At 35.5% G+C, this 15,867-nt stretch overlaps 1 protein-coding gene across 1 annotated transcript in view; it reads left to right on the top strand.

Moving 5' to 3' along the window:
• The first annotated feature begins 3,826 nt into the window (after window positions 1-3,826).
• The window catches only part of LOC110455899 (40S ribosomal protein S8-like), a 15,178-nt gene continuing 3,137 nt past the window's right edge, over window positions 3,827-15,867 (top strand). The window contains exons 1-5 of the mRNA XM_021506328.1: window positions 3,827-3,916; window positions 4,576-4,682; window positions 11,342-11,441; window positions 13,277-13,452; window positions 13,905-14,040. Of these exons, the coding sequence (XP_021362003.1) occupies window positions 3,913-3,916; window positions 4,576-4,682; window positions 11,342-11,441; window positions 13,277-13,452; window positions 13,905-14,040 (523 nt within the window). The 5' untranslated portion in view covers window positions 3,827-3,912. The remainder of the gene's footprint in view (window positions 3,917-4,575; window positions 4,683-11,341; window positions 11,442-13,276; window positions 13,453-13,904; window positions 14,041-15,867) is intronic.

The raw sequence follows: 15,867 nt of genomic DNA, 5'->3' as shown, positions 1-15,867 counted from the left end.
TAATCAATAATTATGTGGGCGAAATGAAAATGAAATTTGTGTCATATTAAAGACTGCTATAGTTAAATATTTTTGATACGAGTTACCTCCCTTAGTACTTCGTATAAACCGCGGGAAACCTATCACGAGAGGTGGGAGGCAGGAATTTTATTTTGATCTTGCCCATACCAGACTGAGAGACATATGAAATTATACAATATATGTCTCTGTTCATACTTTGTAAATATGCCGAGAGGTTTTTAGCTGTCTACGGCGACATGAGCCTTTAGTACAGGATGAAGGAGAAGAACATGTTGAGTTTGTTTCTCACATGTTTACCCGCAATGAAGTGTTACATTAGCGCAGACATTGGGAATGCGATGCACTTATTGAATCAATCATGTAATTTGTATGAAATCATCATGCCGTACGTGTTTCGAGTTAACTAATGTATAAGTAGTATCTCATTTGAAAAGGAAAGGGGTAAAATGTAAAATTCAGCTAACTCTAGCATAACTAAAAAGAAATATATCATCATTTGCATATGAAGCAATATGTCCTTGTACATCAAATCTGGTTACTCCAGGTGAAATACTATAGAAGATATGCCCAGGACAAACATTTTCAAACGTAAAGATCAAATGTCAAGTCATAGGTTACAGCGACCTAATTCTTGCACTCTATCATCCTAAGATGTCTTTGTACAACAAATCTTACTCATGTGAAATAGTAAGAAGATATTCCCCGGATAAATGTTTTCAAAAGTAAGGTCAAAGGTCAAGTAATAGGTCGAAGTGACCTAATTCTTGCATTTTGCACTCAGTCATCCCAAGATGTCGTTGTACACAAAATCTTACTCCAGGTGAAATAGTATAGAAGATATGCCCCGGATTGGTTTGGTTTGGTTTAGTATTGTTTAACGTCCTATCAACAGCTATGGTCATTTAAGGACGGCCTCCCCTGTGTGCAAGATGCATGCGTGTAGTGTATGCGTGTGTGTTTTGGGAGGCTGTGATATGTTCGTGTTTGTCTCCTTGTGATAGCGCGGAACCGATGCCGTCTTTATAGTGCTACCTCACTGAAACATACTGCCGAAGACACCCAGCAGGACATCCCACCCTGCTGGGTGTCTTCGGCAGTATGTTTCAGTGAGGTAGCAGGACATCCCACCCACGCCCTGTAGGTAGGGCGTAAGAATGGTACCTGCTGCCCCCAATTGCATGATCATAAGAGGCGACTAAATTTGGGACCTTATCTCTTCTCTCCTTTCTAAATAATTTTTCTTCTTCCTAATGTCTCCCTTGACGATGCCTCACTTTTGGCCATTTGTTGAGCGTTCGCCCCTATGAGGAAGGCTTTGGGTTCTGTCCCATGGCCGAGACATACCAAAGTCTCTAAAAATGGTAGTTTATACTCCTGTTTAACGCTCAGCAAATTAGGAGTGGGACGACTGGTTTGCCCGTTGTCTGTATAATGTGACCGGGTGGGGCGTCCTGTTGGGTGTCTTCGGCAGTACGTTTCAGTGAGGTAGCACTATAAAGTCGGCATCAGTTCCGCGCTATCCCAAGTAGACAAACACGAACATATCGCAGCCTCCCAAAAAACACACACATACATTACAAGCATGCATCTTGCACACAGGGGAGGCCGTCCTTAAATGACCATGAATTTCGGGTTGCCGGATGGCCCAGTGAATAGCACACTCGCCTTTCACCAAGGTGGCCGGGGTTCGATTCCCTGATCGGATATGAGAGGTATTAAGTCCGCTGCCCGACGACGTGGATTTTCTCCGGGTACTCCGGTTTCCTCCAACACTAAGTTTAGATCCTCTGTGAGCTCCCAACCGCGACAACAAAAATGATTAATGTAACATGGGAAAACTTGTGACATAGATGTTGTAAAATGAGCACAAGTGGCACCTGCGGAGATTGCCACTGCACATTTTCTAATTTCCCACTAATCCATCTGGGCAATGAAGACTCCTGTCTTATTTTTCTTAAGTTTTCTGTCCGCCTTGGGATATTTAACAAGTCTGATATTTGTTATCAGTAATATCCCTCACTATGCTGTCCTTGTTGATCTCATCACTACAACGAAACACGTTGATGCAATGTTAATCTCTGTAGACAGTCCTACCCTGATGGCACTGGCAGAGGTCTGAGACTGGCCAAACATGTTTGAATGTTTCTGGAATGCTCTCGTTTATGAAAGCCAGTCTTTTCGTTGTATGAAGAAGATATGTTTTGTCATGTAAAGATCTCTTGCGTTATCTCTGTTCTATAGGACGTCCGGCCGTATTCGTCTATACCGGACACTGCCAGGCTGGTATGTACTATGGAACTTCACGGTGTCTGACCTTGATGACAATCAACATTTATCCGTTAATGTCTTTATCATAAAAAGTTTCTTTTAGATAAAAACTACAGGTCCCTGGGAATTTATTACATCTATAATTCAAATGGACCTAAACTGAGGTGTTCAGATTAAATTTACACGTCTTAGTGGTTTATATCGACTTTCGGTAACTTTCTCGTATATTATCATCATTGGGTGGCATTTTACCCGAAAGTCGATGTAAAACGTGTAAAATTACTATTGACACCTTACTTTAGGTCCAAATATAGCTGTAACAAATTATCAGGGACTTGGGGTAAAAATCAGTAAGTCGGAAATCTATAAAGGGGCCCATCTCAGCTTAGGATTTTCCAGTCCTATAGTCAGAATAAAAATTGTGTATCTCAATGCTGGGTATAACAGTTATGGGACTGTGAGTATATTTTAACAACTAAATTCCTATTTTGTAGAAACTGTTTTGTGAACCAATCGAAAACAAATCAACTTTACCTTCTTTCTGCACTGTATGACTGAGTCAAATGACGCGAGGATCTGGATATCACAAACGATTTTAAACTCTGTCAAATATTTGTAACTTTATCTTCAAGTCATATATATTGAAAACTTCAATATGTTGTGTTTATTGTCGTCATTTCGACGTCACAAAATGACATGACAGTTTCCTAATTCGTATTCAGTCACACGTGTTAAATGATGAGTATCGTTTTATTAAACATCTTCATAATCATTAATTAAATTTAGTAAAATTTCCCCTAAGATGTTTGGGTTTCAAAATGTAATCCAAAGTGTGTGCGTATACCTTTGTATTAACATGGCATTAGATTGCTATCTAAGTATTTGGTATTAATGAATAAAAATAAAGGGAAGGGCTTGTTAAAATATAAATCTGTTGCATTTTTGGAAAGCAGAAAGGTTCTTAATTAAATTACTAAACTGTAATATGAAAGTTACAAATATGAGAAAATCTAAGTATTTTCCACTCTCCCTTATGCATGCTGAATATGTATTTTGTACCAATAAAAGTATATTATATAATTTCAAGACAACACATAATGATATGCATGTACATGTGTTATAGCCTGGCGCTGGTCATGGTGTCCGGGGCCGAGTTCGTTAAATATATGGCGGGTTACATTTAGACAAGGAAAAGTAAGTTCCTTCTATAAAAGGCACCAGATGAATATGTGAACAATGTAACATGATGATTATTTGGATGTTTATGGATTTGTAGGGAGTAATATTACTCGTTTTAGGAGTTGAGATCAACCACGGACTTAGATAATCTAATTCCGTGGATCAACATTTGGCACCTGGGAACCCCACCCTGTTGTATATTCTCTCCTAATTAGAAACGTACATTTCCCTTATCTAATTGCATTTTTATTATTTTGTATTTACATATTATAAATGGAAGAGAAACATTTTAGTCTGTGTCCACACAAAGGTACTGTATTCACAAATTAATTAATTTTAAGGTAAAAGTTGAGAACGAAAAAAAACCTTAGGGTGCCCCTCCAGTATACAGCGAGAACTCAGCGAGAGAGTGCGAGAAACGTCCTTTTCCGGTAAATCGCCATCATGGGTATGTGTGGAAAATAACGTGACATTTCAATCATCTGCAATCAGCTTTGTATTTCGACATCAATAGCGAAATATTGGTCAAATCAATAAATAATGTTCGGTCTTAACTTCTCATCCACTGTATAGTGTCCGAAATATTCCTGTCGTATTATATTATCCTTTATCCGAGACGAAACCCCCAGTCATTATCGTATGTTTATACGTACACTAAGCAGAGGAAAGAAGTTTACGACTGTGTTCTTGGTGGCAATTTCAAATGCTACATCATTAATCAGCTGATGTGTCCATTCGCAAATTGCCTCACTAATGGGATCAAATTAACTTAAAAATAACCGAAGTTCACTGTCCGTAAATATTCTCCCAACAATCGAAACCTCTCAAGTTGACGTGCTTGTGATGATGAAAAATCTTTCCCCAACTTATCGACATATGACGATGTCAAAGCTGTTACATTAGCCAGATTTTCTGATACAAGCACATGTCCAATTCGTATGATATTTTACAGGATTTGTTATGTAAATTATGTATATCGGACTCCGTTTTTACACCTAATGCATTGTCACCTTCCTACAGTACTCGACTAGAGAGTAAGGAAGAACATCTCTTAATTATCCAAAAATGAAGACTACAAAATAGATAATTGAATTTCATGTTTATTAGGTATCTCAAGAGATAAATGGCACAAGAGGAGGAAGACGGGAGGGCGTATGGCCCAGTTGCACAAGAAGAGGAAGTTTGAGTTGGGTCGTCCTGCCTCAAACACCAAGGTACATGTATATGCTTTTCTGTAAAAAAATAACCAGTCAGTCAACCAATTTAATGTTTCCACATGTAACTTACATGTTGTACAAACTGCACATTGGTAGTCTGTTGACACCCTACTGTTTACACAGATATTTGAAAGAGAACAACAGTTGACTGCCTACTCTCTTAATGGCAGTTCATGGCTACAGACAGTTTGTGCTGGTTTGAGGGGTATTGGGGAGGAGAAACAAAGTTAATTCTACATAAACAGAAATTGCACCAGGCCCACAACAAGGTAAAAACATGCAAATTTGTAAACAAATCGGCTTTCAGTTTCAAATGTGCTGTTGCAGGTATCTCTGATACTCAAGAATAAAACAAATTTTATTTTGCAAGTGTAACAGTGTAACTAGTGTAACATGAAAGAGAATAGTGTGCTTCCACCGGGGATTGAACCCTCGATCTCCAGGTTCCTAGTCGGATGCTCTACCACTGAGCTAAGGGGAAATTCCCCCTAGCTCGAAGCTAGAAGGCGACCTTAATCCTATGTACAATTGAACCCTGGCACACTAGCAACAGCCAGACTGGCCTTCGAATCCGGGACCTTTTGACCTCTAGACAGACGCTATAAACAATTCAGCTACATGGTTGCCGGCGATCGACCCAGTCCAATTCCACTACCCAAGTGTGTTTTTATCCTTCCATTGCTTTACAGAGTGAAAGTTGTCTTATTTTGCCTTCAAAAGTAGTCGGGACATGGATGCTGTTTACAAATGATGCGTCGAGAAGGAATGTGTTATTTGATGCATAATCTAAATAGCTGATATGCACGGGTAAATAAATGCGTTGAAATCGATCATACTTTGCATTTAATTGCTCTTAATCACTTTAATATAGAACGAGAGCAGATTTAATAAAAGATAAGAGACTAAATAGTGACCAAAACAATCGATTTACTGCATGTTTGTAAAGAGATTCACCTTGCCAGTATATTATATAATGAAATTAAACTAACAAACATCTCTTCCTGGGCCCGTTACTCCTCAAACCAGCATCAAATGTTTGTGTTCATGAACTAAAATGTCTTGGAATCAATGATGAATGAAAATTACACCATCTTTCGGCTGAAACAATGCTGATGGACTACAAATTTATTTACTGATGATTCCATGAAGATTCTCAAAGTTGGACATATATGGTAGTTTATATGGATCAAGTCTAATAGGCAGGCATCTCAAAACTGGGACAGCCACAATATATTGCAAACCCAGTATATAATCCCAATACAGAACCATCTAATCTCCGAGGGTTGTCCAACTTATACTGCTTAATTACCACCAGAAAATCAATTTGTTAATCGGATCATTTATAAGCTTGTTTCTATTCAAAACACGATAATTTTGCCCATTTATTTACATTCTAATTTTACAATTGTGCTACGCTGTCGTAGCTCAACCATTAGAGCCCTGCCTACTACAAAAGATGTTGACATTTTTACTACAGTATCTCTATGCCATATTTTCCCAAAATGACCAAAAAATTAGGAATTTATTCCCAATTTTAATAAAGATAATGCTATACTTTCCCCATTTACAATAGAACAGGATGTTATAAAATTTAGTTAAAAAAAAACAATATCTCTAATATTGTCAAAATAATATCTAGCCTTCAGCAGGGATTATATAACAAACTACTTATAAAAACATAGCTCTCGACTCTTGGTAGAACAACATGTATAGACTTTTAAAAAACCTGTCCATTGTGGTCAATATTCTGATTGTTATCCCAGGTACACTGTGATAACCTTAGACTCAGTATCTCAATACATTCATGATTGAAATGATGAGAAATCTTTCCCCAACTTATCGACACATGACGATTCCAAAGCTGTTGTAAGCCAGATTTTTCTGATACAAGCAAATGTCCAACCATATGTGCATACATTTCTTCAGTATTATGACCTTAATTTAGAATACATTCAAACAATCTTTCTGTATTAATTTGACTTTGGGGGGCAGAAGGGGCAATTGCTTTGAAAATCAATTGACCCAAATTAAACTCACTCTGTTCATTTCGGACAACTTCAAATTCATCCATACTAGGAATAAAGTACCCCTGCAGGATGGTTGAAATCCCAATTTAAATCCACTTGTAACCTAAAAATAGTTCTAAAAAAAGATTAAAGTAGAAAAACAAAGTTGTCAAGAGTCTGAGAAACCATTAAAAAAGAAAAACATTATGCTTGTGAATACTCATGCTTGTGATGATGAAAAATCTTTCCCCAACTTATCGACATGTGACGATTCCAAAGCTGTAATAAGCCAGATTTTTCTGATGCAAGCAAGTCTCCAAACAATTATAATTGGCATGCATACTTCATAATGATTCAGATTGTGCGAGAGTTGTACATGTTTACCATCAACAGTAGGTACATGTAGCAAGGGAGAGAACTTATTTTCCGTGCAAATTTGTTAATTTAAATTAAAAACAAGGATCGGTTTCATAAAAAAAACTACCATGTACTGGTTTATTTAATATAAACATTATAAATGCTCCAGGAAAAAAAGAAATCGCAATTTAATGACTATGTTCTTGACAAATTTGGTAAAAGGCTAGTTGTTTTAATTGACCTGAAAATCAAAGGGCCAAGTGCATGTGGGTCAACTCATAGTTAACCCATACCTGGCAGGTAATAAGTTTACCCCTGTAGCATGAGCTAAATTCACAATATGTATGCATTGTCTGCCGGGGAAAAATCCTGGAATTTGAGAGCAGTGGACCAATTTTGGGTAATATTAAAATAAAGATGGCCATTCTATGTAAAATAAAAAGAAAATTGGAACATTGACGGCTCAATGTCCCATGGCCCCTCCAGGATTATCCTTGCTCTTACACTAAAAAAAACAAACGGATATTGAATTTTTAAAACAAAATCTGTGAAGGATATTGTGATAGTATTAATCAATGAAATAAAACCAGATGAAATGCTTGTGATGATGAAAAGTCTTTCCCCAACTTATCGACATATGACGATGCCAAAGCTGTTATTTATGCCAGATTTTCTGATACAAGCAAACTACCTTCAAATCATTTTATATCTGACTATTCTGTCTATTTTGCGAGAGTCTTCGATTTCTCAACTTTTTGTAGGAATCGAGGAAGTGCTTCCCATTATCCATGCAGTATATTCATATGGTCTACCTGATTGAAAAAAAGGTTTTCTTTTGAATATATAGAAATAATCATTTTTCTGATCCCCTACTCATATAAAGTTGCAGCTACTGTGAAGCAGAAAGTTGATATAGTTTGAAGCATTAGTGGTGATGAAAAATCTTTCCCCAACCTATCAAATAGCAATCTGGAGATGGATTTGTACAAGTTGTAAAACTCGCTTCCAAATCCTATTTCAACAATTATATTGCTTTATATTATTTACTATAAATGCAAAAAGAAATTAATTTGAGTTTATAAATAACAATATATGCCACACAGCCCAACCCTTGCTCAGTGGTCAATCTACAGGTAGTTTGTAAAGGACGTTTCCCACTGTATGGTTAAAAGATATGGGTCCCAGCATGTTAAATTTTAGTATTTTCAGTAATTATATCGGTCAAATAAAAATTCTATGGAAACAGGACCCAGGATTCGCATGTAAATTGTATGTACATAAAAAATCATTAGTTTGAGAATTCACACAAATTCTTCCAATTTACCATCCATTATCCTGTGGATGTCTTACAAATAGAAAATAAATAAAAATTAAGAATATGAAATTGCAGTTGCTGTGTTAAAGAAAGTCGATAGACTGTAGATGGCTTGTGATGATGAAAAATCTTTCCCCAACTTATCGACATATGACGATGTCAAAGCTGTAAATACATGCCAGATTTTCTGATGCAAGCCATCTCTGTGCATATATGTTGGATATATCAGGTTCTGTTGATTGTGCAAGAGTGATAATCTCTGCATAAATGTTGGATATATCGGGTTCTGTTCATTGTGCAAGAGTGATAATCTCTGTGCATAAATGTAAGATATATCAGGTTCTGTTGATTGTGCAAGAGTGATATTGCCGCTTAGATATATATACATGTATATAACGTTAACTGTAGAACGGTTTTGTCAGCACATTTCCAATTAGGAGGTAGCTCAGTCAGTTAGAGCAATATAATAATAACATTCTTATCATGAAGACCAGGTTTCAAATCCTTGTCTCGCCCTGCTCAAGTGTTAAACTCAGAATACCAGATGATTATAGTTTTATTAACTTCATCTTTATTATTTCTCATAGCATCCTTAAGAATGAACATTGATAATTTCATAAATAGGGTATTCTGTTGGAATCTTATGATGATCAACTTAACACCATCTTTCAGCTGAAATAATGCTGATGGACATCTTAATTTCACCTGACGATTCCAAAGAGAAAGTATAAAAGTTGATTGCTTAAAAAGAACTATTTTATAGAATTTAATTAATATCATGGTAAAGTTGCCATCACCACTAACATGCATACTTCATAATGATTCAGATTGTGCGAGAGTTGTACATGTTTACCATCAACGGTAGGTACATGTGGCAAGGAAGAGAACTTATTTCCGTGCAAATTTGTAAATTTCAAATTAAAAACGAGAATCAGTTTCATAAAAAAACAATACCATGTACTGGTTAATTTAATATAAACATTAAAAATGCTCCAGAAAAAAAAGAAATCACAATTTATTTACTATGTTCTTGACAAATTTGGTAAAAGACTGGTTGTTTCAAAATCAAAGGGCCAAGATGCGAGTCAACTCATAGTTAACCCATACCTGGCAGGTAATAAGTTGACCCCTGTAGCATGAGCTAAATTCACAATATGTATGCATTCTCTCTCGGGGGGGGGATCCTGGAATTTGAGAGCAGTGTGCCAGTTTCAGCAATTTTAGTCAATATTAAAATAAAGATGGGCCATTCTATGTAAAATTAAAAGAAAATTGGAACATTGAGGGCTCAATGGCCTCCCTCCAGGATTATCCCTGCTCTCTTGACACTAAATAAAAATTAAAAGAATGATCTTGAATTTTCAAACCAAATTCTGTCAAAGATATTGTGATAGTATTACTCCATGAAATAAAACCAGATGAAATGCTTGTGATGATGAAAAGTCTTTCCCCAACTTATCGACATATGACGATGTCAGAGCTGTTATTTATGCCAGATTTTCTGATACAAGCAAACTACCTTCAAATCATTCTATATCTGACTGTTTTGTCTATTTTGCGAGAGTCCATAATTTCTCAACTTTTTGTAGGAATCAAGGAAGTGCTTCCCAATATCCATGCAGTATACATATAGCCTAGCTACCTGATAAAGAAAAGGGTTTTGTTGAATATATAGAAATAATCATTTTTCTGATCCCCTACTCATATAAAGTTGCGTCTACTGTGACGCAGAAAGTTGATATAGTTTGAATCGTTAGTGATGATGAAAAATCTTTTAACGTATCAAATAGCAATAGGGAGATGGATTTGTACAAGTTGTAAAACTAGCCTCCAAATCCTATTTCAACAATTACGTTGCTTTATATTATATACTAAAAATGCAAAAAGAAATGAACTTGAGTTTATAAATAACAATATGCCACACAGCCCAACCCTTGCTCAGTGGTCAATCCACAATTAGTTTTCAAGGGACTTTCCCCACTGTATGGTTCAAAGACATGGGTCCCAGCATGTTAAACTTTAGTATTTTCAGAAATTATATGAGTCAAATAAAAATTCTATGGAAACAGGACTCGCATTTACATGCATGTGCATAAAAAATCATTAGTTTGAGAATTCACACAAGTTCTTCCCATTTACCATCCATTATCCTGTTGATGTCTTACAAATCGAAAATAAATAAAAATTAAGAATATGAATTTGCAGTTGCTGTGTTAAAGAAAGTCGATAGACTGTAGATGGCTTGTGATGATGAAAAATCTTTCCCCAACTTATCGACATATGACGATGTCAAAGCTGTAAATACATGCCAGATTTTCTGATGCAAGCCATCTCTGTGCATAAATGTTGGATATATCAGGTTCTGTTGATTGTGCAAGAGTGATATTGCCGCTTAGATATACATGTATATAACTGTAGAACAGTTTTGTCAGCACATTACCATTTAGCACAGGTAGCTGATGAGTCAGTTATAGAGTAATTATATAATAATAACATTCTGAAGACCAGGTTTCAAATCCTTGTCTCGCCCTGCTCAAGTGTTAAACTCAGAATACTTTATGATTATAGTTTTATTAACTTCACCTTTATTATTTCTCGCAGCATGAACATTGATAAATAGGGTATTCTTTTGGAATCTTGTGATGATCAACTTAACACCATCTTTCGGCTGAAACAATGCTGATGGACATCTTAATTTCACCTGATGATTCCAAAGAAAAGAAATACTTCAGTAAATATCATTAATTTAGAAATATTGAAAATATTGATCAAGCTGAAATAATAACTCCCTAGGTAAATCAATCCCCCAGAAAAGTGAATACTGTCGTCTAATCAAATGATTACTAACTCATTCACCCTTGAAATTTCATAATGAAATATTTCAACCTTTGATTTGGACGAGTTCAAATGTGTCTTCAGGGGGGGAATGACTGTTGTATGTGAATTAAATGATTGCAATGCCATCATTTTCCTTGCAGCTTGGTCCCCAGAGAATCCGCACAGTGAGAACAATGGGTGGAAACAAGAAATTCCGTGCTCTCAGGCTGGACAAGGGAAACTTCTCATGGGGCTCAGAGGGTAGGTTAACATCTAAATTTACACACGGCAATATTCAAAATAATAGTAGATACCGTCATTGAATTTCAGTTGTCATCATGCATTGAACAATAAGGGTAGCTGAATAGAGTGAGACTAGTGAAATTTCCTGCTGGACATGTATTTGGTTCCATAATTTAATCTTGTTGAATATCATTGGGTTAGTTAAATTTGCACATGGACTAGTAAATGTTGAAAACTCTACTTCAGTTGACGAGCAGTATTCAACTTTGATATCTAGCCCTGCAGTGTTGTGTTTCCAAAGCTAAAGTGATTTTTATGCACCCTTCATCTTCATTATTTAAGTGACTCCTTTCAAAGCTTTAAAGGCCACATAATGTTAGTGTTTGGTGTTGAATGGGTCATGTAGGGTAAGTACTCTTGGAATCGATGATGATCAACTTAACACCATCTTTCGGCTGAAACAATGCTGATGGACATCTTAATTTCACCTGATGATTCCAAAGAGAAAGTTTAAAAGTTGATTGCTTAACAAGAACTGTTTTATAGAATTTAATTAATATCATGGTAAAGTTGCCGTGATCACACTTACAATGTGCCTTGTGTGACTCATTTCCCCCCAGTCAGTGACCAGAGTTTGTATGGTTCTTAAATTGTTTTGTTGGGGTTCATGTATTGGAAAAACTGATAGATTGTTTGACAAATTCTAGATAATCACATAAATTGACATGATGACATTCAGTATTCTCCAAAGGTGAATTAGGATTAAATAGTACTTCAAAGTTCCAAGCGTTTCAAACATTCTATAGAATTTAATTTAATGATTATTAAAAGTACAAGTTTGTAAACATTCTTAGATGTAAATTTGGCATTATGATAAAATCTTGGAAGCCTGAAAGAAAGTTTGATTATCGATTTTGCAAACATTTGTCTTTGTAACATGAAATCAGTCCTCTTTTTCAGTGTGGAAAATATAGCAATTAATTAGTCAATTGTTTATCAGACTATATATTTACAAATTCAGTTCAACATATTTAGCACTTGGTGATGAATGTAAATTACATGTATTAGCTTTTGATAAACTGTGAAACTAAATATAATTTCTGAAAGTGCTCATCATTCCAGTTGACTTTTCCACCGATTTCAGATTTTATCTTTTTCATTAGTTAATGTGAGACAATGCAATAGACAGTCTTCTTGACTGACTGGCCGTCTTTCAGAAACATGCAATACATAATATTCTTACAAATTTCTGTTTGACCAACTTCCAAGATTTCGGTTCAAAACTTAGGATAAACTGTTACTTTTAATACTTTCATGTGTCAAGTCATAATGCTGTTTCTAAAAATTTGTGAAAAAATGTCATTATTTTAATTAAAAAGCTTGTGATGATGAAAAATCTTTCCCCAACTTATCGTTATATGACGATATCAAAGCTGTTATACATGCCAGATTTTCTGATGCAGGCTCAAGTTATTATCTGAATCCTTTCAAACTAGTCAAATCTTCATATTTTGATAAACTGAAGCATCCTACTGTCAAAATCATTTAGTTCTTCCTCTGCAGCAGTAATGGACCAAATGAAAAAAGTTTTGACCAGTTGGTTTCAAAATTTGCAAGATAATGTAATATTTTTTCCAGCAGTAATTGGATTATTGCCCTTTGTCAAGCTCAATTTTCAAAATAACATGGCCAAGCATGTGATTCGACATAAACATATCATTAAACCAAAATTGAAACCTGTATGTGCTGCACCGATTGCAGGCATTTTAAATCTAAATATATTCTATACTTTCCTTTTCTACAACTTGACACAAATGTTCCGAAGCACTATAGATTTTGTTTTATTTTTACAGCAATCACTAGACAGACTCGTATCATTGATGTTGTCTACAACGCCAGTAACAACGAGCTTGTGAGGACCAAAACTCTCGTCAAGAGCTGCATCGTCCAAATCGACGCCACACCCTTCAGACAGTGGTATGAAGCCCATTATGCCCTTCCCCTGGGCAGAAAGAAGGTTGCCAAGCTGGTGAGCCTTTGAAAATGTGTAGAGATTGATCTAGCTGTCTGAACAAAACTTGCAACCAGTAATGGAAATTAAGTTGTTTAGTAAAATGTTGTACTTGACATAAGCCATTTTTGTAATGTTTAATGTAAGGGAATACCCGTGCTTGTGATGATGAAAAATCTTTCCCCAACTTATCGACATGTGACGATTTCAAAGCTGTATTTAGCCAGAATTTTCTGATGCAAGCATTTACCTTCCTTTGTAATGTAAACATACAACATTTCATAGTATGAATACGTAAACCACCCTACTCTAAAAATAATTTGCTATGTTTAGTTTTATTGGGGGTAAATCTTTGAACTGTCCAAAATTTCAATTATTTCTTTTTAAAAAAAGAGGGGAAATGACATTTTACTATCAGAAATAATAGTTACACCAAAACCAAGAACCATCTAAAATGTTGTGTTTTCCAGTCAGAGCAAGAAGAAGCTATTCTGAACAAGCTCCAGACTTCTTCACGAAAGCTTGTCAAAAAATACAAAGATAGACAAAAGATCGCCAAGGTGGATACCGCATTAGAAGAAGAGTTTTCATCAGGTCGAGTTCTAGGTAAGTTCTCGGTAATCACAGCGAGTTTTCGGGTAATTTTCTATGTGAGTATATTGGACATCATGTCCAGATCATTGTTGTAGACAAACTGTTTGAGGAATCACAAGTATTAGGTTGAGTTCTATGCATGTTGGTGGTGAAATCACAAGTATCTTTAGTTTAATTCATGTTCTTTTGATGGCAATAAGTACGACTTGCAAGAGGTTGAATCTTAATTGTAAAGATACAAATTAGGCTCTTAGTTTAAGGGTTTGGATTTTAAAACATTTATAAAGTCTAACTATACTATTATGGCAATGTTATTGATATCTGAGTTGCTGGTCAATGTGGTGCACTTAGTGATGAAGGCAATTTCACATGTATTAGCTGTTGATATTTCATGAAATATACGTCTTGCAATTCTGAGAGTGCTCACTGATCAGCAATTGTTTTCAAATTTCTTAATCTGTCCTATTTCAAAATCTTTTCTATTTCATCCCAGCCATTCTTCATGCTTAAAACATGCAGTTCATTCACTATAAATAATCTGCTTTTCTGAATTAATTATACTCGCAAAACTCGATATCAAAAATTATTTCGGTTATAAATCTACATGCAAGTCGTCCGTCCTGGCCCAGGATTTTTTCTTTGGACTCTGAGAATATCTGAAAATAATATCACATTGTGTGACGGTGTTCTTTAATAAAATACAGTAAGAAAGGACCCATAAAGACGGAATGAAGATTAATTGCCCACATCTATTTAGAATAACTATATCTGCTTTGTTTGTCCTTGAAGACCAAAGTTTGATTGTTTGAATTGTGTCAAGAATAATCATGCAAGGTTAATATGTTTTGTATACAAGTTATTCAATAACTCTAATTTGATCTGCTATTGACTTGAATATGCACCAAGTGATGAAGCAAATTTCACATGTATTAGCTGTTGATATTCCATGAAATTTACGTCTTGCAATTCTGATAGTGCACAAGTTAATATTGGCCTGTACTGTAACCGTAAAGGACTAGTTTTGATAAAGTTTTCTATGAAATTTCTTTGATGCTAAATCTAATCGAGGAATTCAGTAAATCTACAATTTATATTCATGTGTCCCATTCAACGGTATTGCTAAAAATGATGGGTTTCACAAAGGTAAATTTCAGTATTTCAAGAAATTCTACAAGTTCCATCAAATGATTAGAGGTCTCGAGACTCGTACATTTAGATTCTTCACTGGAAATATGTGTATGTCATTTTGTCAGCAACAGGATATGACAAGGTCAGCAATTGGATTTTAAAGTGTTTGAAATTGAGTTTTACAGTGTTGGGAGTTACATGTATTTATGCATCGGCTGTGTCAATAAGTTGCATGCAATATTGATAGGAGTTACATATTGAAAATGCAGACATCAAGATATGTTGGTACATATGGCAAATATATAGATCAATGCAAGTTGCCTCAACATGTTGATTTAAGCACTTAGTGATGAAGCAAATTTCACATGTATTAGCTTTTGATATTTCATGAAATTTACGTCTTGCAATTCTGAGAGTGCTTAAAAGAAGTTTATTTTTCTTCGTAATTTATCAAGAAACATCACATGCAACTTTTCTGGGGACTGTTAAATGGTTAGCCTGGAACATTTTAGTTTCATAAATAGAACTTTGATATATATATATTTTTAGGTCACCTGAGACAAAGTCTCAAGTGACCTATTGCGATCGCCTTTTGTCCGTCGTCCGTCGTGCGTCCGTAAACAATTTACATTTTCGACTTCTTCTCCAAAACCCCTGAACCAATTTCAATGAAATTTTGCAGGGACCTTCCATGGACAAAGGTCAACAAAA

This window comes from Mizuhopecten yessoensis, unplaced genomic scaffold, assembly GCF_002113885.1.
Source record: "Mizuhopecten yessoensis strain PY_sf001 unplaced genomic scaffold, ASM211388v2 scaffold965, whole genome shotgun sequence".
In the NCBI taxonomy this organism is placed as follows: Eukaryota; Metazoa; Mollusca; class Bivalvia; order Pectinida; family Pectinidae; genus Mizuhopecten; species Mizuhopecten yessoensis.
Note: the sequence above shows the minus strand (reverse complement) of the source record. Positions and strands in the feature narration are given on the sequence as shown.